Here is a 14,708-nt window from a genome sequence, read left to right on the forward strand (position 1 = left end):
ATTTTAGGTATAAAAAAAATGCAACTTTAGCACCCCATCCATAGAATTTTGGGTCAAAAATGACCTTAATCGATAGGTCTCCGTTAGGTCCTATAAGGTCCCACAATTTTTTCGTTAGGTCCCCTTTAGTTTTTTTTTAATAATTTTTTTTTAATTTTAGGTATAAAAAAGTTACACTTTAGCACCCCATCCATAGCAAAATTGGCGAATTTTATTAAAATCGTATTCTTTACCGTTAGGTCCGTAGAGGCCCATCATTGAAATTGTTAAATTATTTATGTTATTAAATTATCAAGAACGGCTGAACCGATTTAGCTGAAAATTGGCAGGGAGGTAGTTTAGAGCCAGGAGAAGGATATAGGATACTAAATACGTACCACGGGCGAAGCCGGGGCGGACCACTAGTTATAAAATAATTGAAACCGGCGCATGCGCCTTAGAGCATTAAGGCATGCGCACATCATACATAAACAGTGCGAAATTTAAATTGGTATCGTTTCATTTATTAAATTAAATCAATAAATAAATCTATACTAGTCACGTCTGGTTCGAAAGATGAAACTGGCTTTAAGCCGCGAATAAAGAATAAGAATCACTATCATTATCTCTGACATCATTAACTCTTCCATTTCTGCAGTTATTCCATCTTGTTTTTTTTTGTACTGCTCTTCAACATGAATAACATGGTTCGGTCATAGAATAAATCTCGTCGAGATACTGATTTTGAGTCTTTAAACATTTTGAACGGACAGATCGTTCAATTTTATATTGTTGCTTGAATGGTTTTTAACTGGGTTACTAGTATCATCCATGCAAAATAATAATAATAATATAAAACAAATCATACCTACTTATAATAATGTGCAATGCAATCAAGATGAAAATCATCAAAATATCAAGTCACACTTAACAATGCATTGAGCTGATATTTCTCGTAAACACTCTTGTTTTTCCTTGAAAACTACAAATTGTTTCATTTTAAATTTATTAATCATAGTTTAAAGTTTTCGTCATGTTTTCAACTCAGTTTTCAAAAATATTTTTTTTTTGAAATCACTAAAATCCTAAGCTAAAATCGCAGAAAAAAAAATCACTTTGACAAGCTTTGACACATCAACACTAAGAGCATCTGAGAGCATATTGCTCTGAGCATCAACAACTCAGGTTTTAATGACAGTTAACTGTCAAGTGTTGCCAAATAAATTTTCGAAATAAAAAGCCAGTTTCATCTTTCGGACGTGACTAGTATAGATTTATTTATTGATTTAAATTAAATAAATGAAACACAAATGAAACGATACCAATTTAAATTTCGCATTGTTTATGTATGATGTGCGCATGCCTTAATGCTCTAAGACGCATGCGCAGGTTTTTATAATTTTAATAAAATAAATAATTCAACAATTTCAATGATGAGCCTATACGGACCTAACGGTAAAGAATACGATTTTGATAAAATTTGCCAATTTTGCTATGGATGGGGTGCTAAAGTGTAACTTTTTTATACCTAAAATTAAAAAAAAATTATTAAAAAAAAACTAAAGGGGACCTAACGAAAAAATTGTGGGACCTTATAGGACCTAACGGAGACCTATCGATTAAGGTCATTTTTGACCCAAAATTCTATGGATGGGGTGCTAAAGTTGCATTTTTTTATACCTAAAATTTAAAAAATTATTAAAAAAAAACTAAAGGGGACCTAACGAAAAAATTGTGGGACCTTAAAGGACCTAACGGGGACCTAACGATCAAGGTCATATTCGACCCAAAATTCCATAGATGGGGTGCTAAGTTTGCACTGGTCTATAAGCAGAAACGTTTTCGATGCTATTTATATAATATTTTCCTTTAGAGTATTAGTAATTAGTTTAATGCTATAACTATTTTCCCGTTTAAAAAGTATATTTTGATATGTAAAAAAAGGTTTATGTAAGTGTACCATACTGAAGTGACCAATGCAAACTTAGCACCGTGTTAGCACCCCATCAATGGAATTTTGGGTCGAAAATTACCTTGATCGATAGGTCTCCGTTAGGTCCTTTAAGATCCTACAATTTTTTTGTTAGGTCCCTTTAGTTTTTTTTTAATAATTTTTTAAATTTTTGGTATAAAAACATTACACTTTAGCACCCCACCATAGAATTTTGGGTCAAAAATGACCTTAATCGATAGGTCTCCGTTAGGTCCTTTAAGGTCCCACAATTTTTTCGTTAGGTCCCCTTTAGTTTTTTTATAAATATTTTTTTTTAATTCTGGGCATAAAAAAAAATACACTTTATCAGTTAGCACCTCATCCATAGCAAAATTGGCAAATTTTAACAAAATCGTATTCTTTACCGTTAAGTCCGTATAGGTCCATCATTGAAATTGTTAAATTATTTGTTATTATAAAATAATTAAAACCTGTGCATATCGATAATCGTCGATGTATCGTTTAGCGATATGATCAAGACAAATAATGGAGTCATGTTTACTCGATCATTGATGTGGCCTCACGAGACTGGAAAAATAAATACTCAAATTTAATCTTTATGAACTAAGAAATAGAGTTGAATTTATTGAAATGTGCTGTGATGAATGAATACATATTCAAATACAAATAAAATGGCTTTTTATCGTTTTTTCGTATGCATATAATAATGATGAAAACAATACAAAAGACCTGTGTAGTAGTTTTTATGAATATTATATTAATGTTATTTCTAATTTCAACAAAATTATTATTTTTGTAATATCGATATGGTTACATCCTTTTTTGTAAAGACACAAATTATTTCTGTGAATATGTGATTGTGTTTCATAGTGTGAGTTACCCTCTCCGCACCAAAATCGGCAGAAAGTTTAGTTAGAACATTTGCCAGCGTACTCCATCCATTACTTAATGATCTAAGGTTGAAAAGTAGGTTTTTAATAAATAAGCACTCTCAGAACAATTGATTTATTTAATAAATGAAACGATACCAATTTAAATTTGGCGCTGTTTATTTAAGATGTGCGCATGCCTTAATGCTCTAAGGCGCATTCGCAGGTTTTAATTATTTTATAATTCTAATAAAATAATAAATTTAACAAATTCAATGATGGACCTAACGATAAAAAATACGATTTTGATAAAATTCGCCAATTTAGCTATGGATGAGGTGCTAAAGTGTAATTTTTTTAAACCCAAAATTAAAAAAAAATATTTAAAAACTAAAGGGGACCTAACGAAAAAATTGTGATTAAAAAGTGGGTGTAGTATGTATATCGCACAGTATATCGTGTACATAATATTTGCATTGTCAACAAATTTATCTTTTTAACAATAATATTACACAGTAACTACACACTAGGTACATACCCAGTAAGATAAACCCTTAGGGCGTATTCACAAAGAAAGCTGGAAACTTATAAGCGCTTATATCGGCGCTTGTCAGCGCTGGTTCGTTCTACAGTCTACACGAAGGAAGCAGGTTGAAGCAGAACAAGACAAATTTTATATGGCAGCGCCCATCGCTGACAAGCGCGTGTCTGAACTTGTCGGCGCCGATCAGCGCTTATCGGCGCGTGTTCATATAATATTTTCCTGTGCGGGTTACTAGCGCTGACAAGCGCCGGTAAGCGCTTATAAGTTTCCAGCTTTCTGTCTGAAAGCCCTTAGATGATGTGGTCCATACAAGGGTCCTTACACAGCCTTATTATGAACTCGATGATAAAACAGTACAGATATTTTAAGTATTCTATGGCACAGGTGGGTACTAACATTTATCTGTGGTACAAATGACAGAACGTTATTGACGTCATAAAACGTCAAGTCAATCGAAATTTTATTGTATCCACATGATAAATTGATAATATTAAAATTCCTCCAATGCTTGCGAAAGTTTTGTCTGTTTATAATTTGTGTTTTTTTGTTGATTAATGTTGTTACACGGACCTGGTATTTGACTGCGTTAAGGTGTTCTTAGCAATAAGGAGATTACTTAACTGTATAAATGCCGTGACGAACATTGATTAAAATGAGTAAAATGTCGAAGAATAAATTAAACTTGACCCTCCCACCAGGGTCTATAGATACGGCTCCAGCTGTAACACCGTCTAATATGACACCACAGCTAAAATCAGCTACTGGTTCAGAGTAAGTACCACTAATTTTATATTAATATATTGTTTTTGAGTCTGTAATAAAAATGTAAAAATTATATGTATAATTCAAGTACCCATACCTTATACCAGTTTTGGGTGATCAGCAGATACCTATACCTAATGCATAAGAATTGATGATTAAATTAAATTTTATTTTACATACTTACTATACATACCTACATACTTTATCAATTATATTAACTATACACAAAAAAAGTATTGGTTTTACATAACATTTGTCTGAATTTTACATTTGAATACCACAAGCACAACATTGATAAGACTTCTGTAGACTGTATATCAAAAGATCTTTCTAGACTAAAATAAATTATGATTAATTAAAAAAAAACTTTTTTCTGAATTTTTGGCCATTGTTAACTTTGTATTATTTATTCTTATTAATTAACAATTTGCATCAGTACTGAGTAATTTCTGAAAATTTCTTACATTACAAATAATTACCATAGATTTCTTAAATTATTGTGTGGTCTCTGATATTGTTCTTTCACATCAATATTTATTATTACTATCTTAGGTATAGAATACCAGACTTATAATAGTAAAAGGAAATTACCATGCAAAGAAATGTATCAGAGTAGTTAGTAAAAAATATATCTCACTCTTTAGCTTCTCAAGCCAATCAAACCATGAAATTCTTTCTGAAATACAAACTATTGTTTGTATTTCTTTCACTACAACCTTTCAGATTTATAACATTAGTAACAATTAATAGTTAAGGAAAGTAAGGATATTAGTAAGGATTAATCATGTGACATTTTTCACAAAAACATCTATGAAAATTACAGTCTACAAAATGCCTTACCATTATCAATTAATGGCATATCTATCTTGTATTTATGAACAAAAAAGTATTTTAACAAAACATATTTTAAATAGTTACATTTTGATAATGTTTTTTATATCTATCTACCTAATTTATTAATATTCAAATAATAATCAAACTTTAAGTAACTATGCTTATTTAAGAAGCATGTTTGTATTCAGACATGTCATGATTCAGCTTTATATGATTGCCTTAGCGACCAGATGTCTGCAATTTTATATTCTATGCATCACCTGTTATTAAGAACTATTATTTTAAATTAGCAGTGTATGAATTCAAGCTAACAATATATTGAATTAAATTTTACAAGAACTGTTTTGATTTTAATATACTGTGGAAACATTAATTTTTTAGCATAAAATTGGGATAACTACAAAATCATATTTTAAGTCCTTTAATTTGATAATTTCATTCATCTTTTAGTGCTGATTTACACAGGGTCAGTAACTGACTACAAATTCGAGGCAATTCAGTGCTGACCCGAAAAAAACCCTGTGTAAACAGTTTTGAAGTCAGTACAGAGGCTTGAAGTCACCGCTGAGTTGAATATTCGGACACGAATATTTTAAAGTCAGTTGGCGCCCCCCGCCACCCGCGCACCCTCGCGTCAGCCAAATAAACCCCGTGTAAACAGACAAGTCAGTGCGTGGTTAGTCACTGCCGCGCGCTGCGTTGTAGAGTGACCACGTTTTTTTCGCTTGCGATAAATGACCCGTAAGCGAAGACAAAACCTTAAAATTGGTGCAATTATATGGCAAAAACGAGTGCCTTTGGGATATTAAATCCCTAAATCCATTTTCTTACCCATTGTCGTTTATTTTTAGTTATCTCATTTTCTACAATTTCTATTAACTCATTCAACAGCAAAATTGATAAATTTTTAATTAAAAAAAAAAAAACAAATAATTAAATCGTCGTTTCAGATGTTTTCGTGAATTCATTTTTCTCACTGACTTCACAAACGTGTGGTCACCGTGGGAAACGCACCACTACTACTTACTTCATGTAAACAGTTAAAGTCAGTCGCGGCGCCAATTTCGGCGCCGCGACTGACTTGTCTACTGACCCTGTGTAAATCAGCACTTACATGCAATAGTCATTTCATTAATAGTATATGTTAATATTAAAAGGAAGAACATCCTTGTGTGTATTCTACACAGGTATTCTACATTGAATAGATGGGGAAATAAATAATTTGAACAGACTGTTATTGTTTTTTACTGTAAAGTTTAGATACATTTGATTAATGCATTATAATTTGTTTGTTTTTGGGTAGATGCATTATGCATCTGTTTCTTTATGGACTAGTAGGCATTATGTGTCCTGCAAAACAGTGTTTAAACAAACCACTACACTTACCAGTTAGTTTGTATGTATTCAGAATTGCAACTGCAAATAATTTTTTTCATATTTTTTATATAAATTTTATTATAGACGACAAGGGTTAGCTGGCAAATCGAAGACGAGCATTGAAGCTCTCACTGAGCGATTGGAGCAGATCGAAATGGACGACACACAGAGACGAAGAATAGAAGTCTTCCTCTGCCAGAAAGAGAAGATTGGTGAACTGAGTGATGATGACTTTGAAAAGCTTGGTGAACTAGGTACATTATTGAGCATTTTAATTTTATGTATTACTTTCACAGTATTATTTTATTTAGGACTGATAACTTGTATGTTTTTTTTAATTTTAATTTAAAATAAGTTTGTTAATTATTTGTGATACTGATAATTGCATTTTGATATTGTTCATTAATTAAATAATTGTTGTGTTATTGTTATAAAAATGTGAATATAAACTCTTTGTAATTTTTAAACATTTTCAAAGAAGTTGTAGATATATATAAGATAAGCTTTATTATTTTCAGGCCAAGGGAATGGTGGTGTGGTGATGAAGGTGCGCCATAAGTCCACGGGTCTCATCATGGCAAGGAAACTAATCCATCTCGAAGTGAAGCCAGCTATAAAGAAACAGATTATAAGGGAACTGAAAGTACTTCACGAATGCAACTTTGCTCACATTGTTGGATTCTATGGAGCATTTTATAGCGATGGCGAAATATCTATTTGCATGGAATACATGGATGGTGGATCGTTGGATTTGATATTGAAGAAGGCTGGAAGGATTCCTGAGTCAATTCTAGGTTATTAATTAATTATTTGCATGGGTTTCATTGTTTGTTTTTTTTAACACAGGAAAGTTATTGCTAATGTAATTTTTGTATTTCTCACACTTCTATTAGTTCTGGCATTAATAATATGTATTTAATATTCTTTAATTTATTTAGGCCAGATTGACCTTATAAGACTTTTAAAAACTATAAAATCTAATTGAATTATTTCAATCCCCATAACCTAATGTAGATTGAAGTGAATCCTCTTAATGTCTATTATACAAAAATATCTGTAAAAATCACTCATATCTGCAATCCTCGAGCCTCTAAACAATTTAGCAAAATATTTTTCAGGAACAATAACATCAGCGGTATTAAAGGGCCTCAGCTACTTGCGAGACAAGCACGCGATAATGCACCGTGACGTGAAACCGTCCAACATTCTCGTGAACAGCAACGGAGAGATTAAGATTTGTGATTTTGGTGTGTCTGGACAACTCATTGATTCTATGGCTAACTCCTTTGTGGGAACGCGAAGTTATATGTCGGTATGTATAATTGATTTTAAATAATTTTTATTATATTTTTAGGTTAAATTCCTTTAGTTATTATCAAAGAACTATTATTAGAAGATGTGAACTAAAATTTTGAATTTCTAATAAACAGATTACATCTTGCACGCTCATCTTTACAAGTTGGGCAATTACCTTAATTTTGTATTGCCCTTCTTGAGCGTATACAACGTATCTATAATGTTATCCCTTTGATTACCTTGAGAGTTGAGACCAATTAAATTCAAATTTCTTCTTAGATTTAGCTTCAATAATTGCAATCATTATGATGGTTTTATTTCCAGCCGGAACGTCTGCAAGGCACTCACTATTCAGTCCAATCAGATATTTGGTCACTCGGTCTATCACTTGTAGAGATGGCTATAGGCATGTACCCCATACCGCCGCCTGATGCGAAAACATTAGCTGCTATATTTGGCGGTCAGAATGAAGATCACTCGCCTGGCCAGGTAAATAATGTACTTTTTATGAATTTACAAAAAATATATATTTTATCTAAGTATACATACTAATATTATAAAGAGGAAAGGGTTGTAATTATGTATGTATGTATGTATGGTTTTCACGAATAAACTACTGGACCTATTTCAAAAATTCTTTCACCATTCGTAAGCTGCATCTTCACTGAGCAAGCTAGGTTTTATCCCGGAAATCCCACGGGAACGGGAACTATGCGGGTTTTTCCTTGAAAACGCGAGTGAGGCCGCAGGCGGGAAGCTAGTATTTTATAAATTGCATAGTATGAAAAATTCAAATTTTGTCTACATGATGGTGAAATATACATTTTTACAATCTGATGTTTCTTTACCATGTTTAAATGTAATATTATTTAAATTCTTGTGAAAACTATCTTGTTTATATTGCATAAAAAGAACAGTTCTTATTCAAATATTCACAATATATCAGTTGCATACATCCGTTATATGTGATAAGGATGCAAAGTGAATTTGTTAAGGTTCACCTTACCCATCAAGGTGAACTTTAACACGTGCACATGAATATATTATTATTATTCTGTATGAAATTAAAGTGTAGGTAGAATTTAAAATAGTAAATATTTCACACACTCTCTAACGATATCTAAATCTTAATTATAAATCGAAAATACGTTTCAGAATCATCCTGCATCTTCATGCTATAAGACCAAGAATAGTCTTTTTGTAGCATACTTACTGTTCGTAAAAAATTCACATAAATTTAAACCTTCGCACGTCCTACGCACGTTATTCGCGCGTAACTAAATCTGTATTTTATAGTAGGACGCGTGAGAGAAATAATTGTAAATTTTGCGAATTTTCTAATATAGGGTTTTCGAATCAATTAAAAAAAAAACAGATTAAAAAACTTTTATTTTATTTATTCGTTTTTAGGCGCCAAATTCACCTCGTCCAATGGCGATATTCGAGCTACTAGATTACATAGTGAACGAACCTCCACCAAAGCTTCCGGGTGGAGTATTTTCCGACGAGTTCACTGACTTTGTTGATCGATGTCTCAAGAAAAACCCCGATGAAAGGGCCGACCTTAAGACGCTGATGGTAAGTTTGTTTTTGTAATGATAAAAATATGTCATTATTCTCCGCATGAGTTCCGCATTTTTTATTCTTTCAAAAATTTTATAGAAGCATATATTATAAGCTTTATAAAACTTTATTGAAATATAACTAACCCATTAATGGTTTTTCAAGATATGTCGCTGGAAACTTATCGAATCAATTTCCCACTCGAAAATATTATTAATTATAGAATTTGAATCTATGCCTTAGTATGCATATTATTATAAATGCGTAAGCGTGTGTCGTTTGTTTATTTGACCTTATTTCATGTGACATTAGGCCGATTTTTATGTATGATTTTTGCGTTTTGAGATATTTAAGAGGCTAGAAAGATCCATATTATGATGCGCATTTGTATCAATCAAGTGTTAATTTTCTTTGACTACGAGAGTGACGGCGAAGGCAACAAGCGCGGACATAATAATCACTAAACAATCTTAACCCATTGAGCCCCGAGCGGCTCGATCGGGCCACGACACAATAGATTTTCTATTGTGTCTGTGATTCCGGGGGCTGAGTTATCTTAATCTTAATATATATTATAAAGTCGAAAGTTTGTAAGTATGGATGTATGGATGTTTGTTACTCTTTCACGTAAAAACTACTGAACCGATTACAATGAAATTTAGCACACATATAGAGGGTAACTTGGATTAACACATAGGATAGTTTTTAACCCGGAAATCCCACGGGATCGGGACCTATGCGGGTTTTCCTTTGCAAACGCGGGCGAAGCCGCGGGCGGAAATCTAGTTAATAATATGTAACTAATCCAAACACGTGTTGTGCACAGAACCACGAGTGGATCCGCGGCGCGGAGGCTGAGCGCGTGGACATAGCGGGCTGGGTGTGCAAGACGATGGACCTCATGCCCTCCACACCCAACTCCAACGTGTCTCCTTTTTCTTCATAAGCTGCAAGAAGTGCATACTTTCATCAGCGAAAAAGGGTCAGTTTTTGTTTAGCTTGTGGTGTTTGGTATAGTGTCGATAGGTTGAAATCTTTTAATATCTCCAAGGTCAACGTGTCTAAGTTTTTCAATGCCCTGCCCCTGTTTCATGATGTCTTATAGCAGTATTATTTTCAGTGTGTTCCCGTTGGGAATAATACTGGCCTGTAACTGAAGTTCAAATGTTAATTTTAAGCCGTTTTTTTTGAAACTCAATTCGTTAAATATCCTGCAATATTAGTAATAATGATCCCGGGTTAATAGTTATGTATCACGAGATTTTATCAAAATAAGTAGTCATATTTTTAAGTAATCTTCTAAGAACATTTTTACACAGATATCTCTGTATTGCAGGTCAAAACATTTCCCAAGAGAAAGCGGGCGAGACAATCAGTGAGGACGCTGGCGCAGAGTAGCTGCCCCCAACAGGCCGCAGTATGTCAACTCTAGACAACCATTACACACCAACAATCAACCAAACAACCAACCAACCAATCAACCAAACTCATGTAGAGACGAACCTTTGCCTATTTTCAAACCCGGGCACTTTTAAATTGCGGTTCTTTTACGTTATGTCTTCCCGATATTGCGAAGTTGTTTACATTGCGGGTACATCGTTCAATTGAAATTTGTGTTTTCAGATTTTATTTAAAAACGAGTATTGAATGTGTTCTTAAAGCATCTCGTCTCTATGAAACATATTGCATTGATAAAAAAATATATAAACGGACGTCCTTTGCGATGTTAAATTATCGAGATCCGTTCGCTTATTGGAATCTTGTATTACGTAAGGAATAATTCTGGGAGATTATGTGGCGACGACGCAGGGCTCGCGATATGCTCGTGGTGTCGGTGGGCGCTCCACCACCGTATGCGGCGCTATACGGTGCGATGGACGCGCGACGACAGCGAAGCCGACATTTCCGACACAGGGTGTGATACTAAAACATTGTGCATTCGCGGACAAACTAATCGAGGGGTTTTTAAACGAACTAAACATCTAATCGATTAATGGTCAAGTAGAGTTGATTTCACTAGTTGCAAGTCGAAAAAATTGTTAGTAGTGTTTTGACATATTTTTCTTTGCTGAAAGTGCGTAATTCATGTCAGCTGGTAAATGTTATTAAAATAGTTAAGACGCCCGCGCCGGCCACTAATGTGGGCGGCGTCGAGCCCCGCAATACTCAAACGGGCGGCCCAGCGCCGCGCGTGGGAGCGTTGCGGGTCTCCACCCTCATCTAGTTATCTTGTAAAAGAATGCGTTTTCTAGAAAATACACGAATAAAAAAATATGTAAACGAAAAAAAAAAATCGAAAAAATTTTACTTCGTAGATACTTTTTTTTTCTATTTTTGACGTGATGCACTTTTTACCCGTTTGATTTGTTTTATTCGCTTCGTTTTAGTGAGCCCCGCCTTTTATACCCATAATTGCACCTAGTACGTAGGCGACGCGCTACCGCAATGTGTGCCGAACGAACGATGAGAGTGAGTGATTTTTATCCAATTCTTGCGATTGGGTGATAATCACTTGTGCGACGAAGCATTTTTGAATTGTTGGCGCTTCCATACATTGTTGTAGTATGTACATTTATTCACTTAGAGCACTTAAGTCCCGTGTGTATTGCATGTTCGCTTGGTGGTCGCTATTATTTTGCCCCGTCTTCCTGTTTAGAGGTTAGTTTGTGATATTTATTATAATCATGCTTGTATGGAATGTTTTGGCATATGAATCGAACTATTTATGAATAACGCCGAAATCTTATTTAGATAGGCATCTATACATTTATTATGTTATGTGTAATATTTGAATTACTGATACTATCAGTGCCAATAAAGTTTGTTCCTCGTCTTTATTGTACACTTTCATCGTTATGAAAGTTTATTAAATGTTCTTGATAAATATAAATGTTTCCCTTTTTAGATTTTTCAAATTTTCGCTATGCGATCACTGATTGTTAAAATTTTAAATGTTAAAAACATTGATGAAATTATTAAAGACAGTAATTTGAAACTTTAGTAAATAAATAATTAACCATTTTTAGCAATCGTTTGAAATTAATGGCATTTTATTGAGAAATTATTTTATATCTATTAGTTTTGGATGTAATTTTGTTGTAAATATTTTTACTTATATTTTTTACGAAAAGTTTGGCCTTCAATTCCCTTTGAACTAGGTTATCTGTGCATTTATAGTTAGAAAATAATGGTTGTTATTATAATTACGTTAGGTTTTTATTACAGGGTCATAATACAGTCAACTTTGCAAACATCGTTGGCTTTCTGCGTGTTTTTCTATTAGTAAATACAGATTATTAAAATGAATACATAGTAGTAGCTCGTTGACAAGCTTGGGTATTTCATTTATCTAGGCAGACTTTTTCACCGACTTCAAAAAAAAGGAGGAGGTTATCAATTCGGCCGGTATATTTTTTTTTTATGTATGTAGACCGATTACTCCGAGGTTTCTGAACCGATTTACGTGATTTTTTTTTTGTTCGATGCGGGATGGTGTCGAATTGGTCCCATATAAATTTTATTCGGATAGGCCCAGTAGTTTTTATTTTATGAGCATTTTTGTCTGTAGGTATTTGTGAATTTTGTGCAAGTGCAAGTTTGAAGTCGGTTGTTTTTAACGCAGTTATCACTTGTGGTAAGATTTGACTTACATAAGGCAGTAACTCCGAGACTCGCGAAGTTATTTGACGGAAGCGTTTTGAAGTTTAAAATATCGATCTCAGTAAGGAGAAAACGACATAATAACATATTTTGTGTATTATCACTCATTATACTTTATTTATGAACTAAAATGTTGCTCATTTATTTATGCACATTTTAAACGTATTTTATTTTGAACTGGTAACACCTCCGCATTTCTTGGTGTATTTATAATCGGTGTTATCATATCAAAATACTTTTATCTAATGTTGCTAGATTAAACCTGTATTACTACTAATGAGTAGACAATGTCGATGAACAAATCTCTGTTTTTATTATTATTGTATCTAAGTGTAGCAATCGTATTATTTTGTAGTTAGCTTCTTATTAGGTTACATGTACAAATAAATGTTAATGGAAAGCATATTGCCTTTTATTTATTGAATTCTCTTTGTCTATTTATTCTTCTACTAGCGACCCGCCCCGGCTTCGCACGGGTGCAATGGCGGCCGGCCGGTACCGCCGCAAACGCTACGTCCCGCAATTTTTAAATCTGTAATATCTTCGAAAATATTCACTTAAATCATACGGAGTAAAGGGCCATATAGATTTATATTACATGAACAATGTATTCAAGGTATTTAATTGGTTAAGGATTAATGCTGTATTGGTTAAAATCGCTTCGGAAATTAACCATTATTTGTAGTAAAAAGTAATGACAAAAAAAATGTTATTGTGGGTTATCCATAAGAGATAGACATCTACCATTACGGACTTTTCAGTAGACCTTTTCAATGTGTACAATACTTAGTACATTATTTTGATAAAACTCGTAGGGTTCAGCCTGCGTTTGCAATGTAAGCGGAAAAAATGTAATTATTTACGACATCACATTAGAAACCTCAAAAATAACAGTACTTCTCCACTATTTAATATTGATGTTATTATACATATAATGATATAAACCTTCCTCTTGAATCACTCTATCTATTAAAAAAATACCGCATCAAAATCCGTTGCGTAGTTTCAAAGATTAAAAGCATACAAAAGGACATAGGGAAATAGGGACAGAGAAAGCGACTTTGTTTTATACCATTTGACTGACAATCCTGCTCCAATGATATTTCTGATTTAAAAAATTTAACAATACTTATCCTACCTGGTGTGGTTCTCTTTCTGTAAATAACATTTTCAAAAGTTAAATAAATAATTAAAACTTAATTGACTTACAAAAACAAAACTATGCACAGGTACAATACTTACGTCCCATAATATTAAATTATTTAATATAACATCATGTAAATTTATTTTTAAAAATCCAGCTCGTTTTGTTGTTATCATATGCGTTTTCAATTACTCTTCTCACCGAACTGCGCTAGCAGAAGGGTTAAATTATTATTTCCAAGGATTACAAAATACATTTAATAACATCATTTTTATGGCTTTTATTATGTTCAATAATAAGGTTCATAGCCATTTTATGTTAATTATTTTAGAATTTAATTTTTCACAAATTTTTAATCCGTCAATATCTAGCAGAATCAATTGCTAATGACAGGTAATGTGCTACTACCTAGCTGCTAATTTATAAATTTATTCCGACCCAGTTTTGTAAATTTTAAATGTCTGAATATTTTCATTCAAATATACAGAAAAATTCCATAATCTTTTTCATTTTTCATTAAGCTTACATCATAAATAACATTGTTTTAAAGAAAAATATTCTTTTTCGGAACTCATTAAGAAGACATTAAAGAGCAAAGTTTAAGCCTACGTTTGTTTGGAAGATCGTTTATAAAAGTTATGTAAAGTTGGAAATTTTTGCGACTTTAATAATAATATTTATCAGCTGTGATATTATCATATTCTCATTTTCTTATAATACTATTTT

At 32.9% G+C, this 14,708-nt stretch overlaps 1 protein-coding gene across 1 annotated transcript; it reads left to right on the forward strand.

The window, feature by feature from the left end:
• The first annotated feature begins 3,818 nt into the window (after nt 1-3,818).
• Nucleotides 3,819-12,535, forward strand: LOC123698495 (dual specificity mitogen-activated protein kinase kinase dSOR1). Its single transcript, XM_045645141.1, has 8 exons — nt 3,819-4,117; nt 6,404-6,573; nt 6,838-7,113; nt 7,438-7,631; nt 7,940-8,104; nt 9,026-9,193; nt 10,005-10,160; nt 10,515-12,535. Exons 1-7 carry the CDS (start codon nt 3,999-4,001, stop codon nt 10,122-10,124), a joined length of 1,212 nt encoding a protein of 403 aa, XP_045501097.1. The 5' UTR covers nt 3,819-3,998; the 3' UTR covers nt 10,125-10,160; nt 10,515-12,535.
• The last annotated feature ends 2,173 nt before the right edge of the window (nt 12,536-14,708 follow it).

This window comes from Colias croceus, chromosome 16 (genome assembly GCF_905220415.1).
Source record: "Colias croceus chromosome 16, ilColCroc2.1".
Lineage (NCBI taxonomy): Eukaryota > Metazoa > Arthropoda > Insecta > Lepidoptera > Pieridae > Colias > Colias croceus.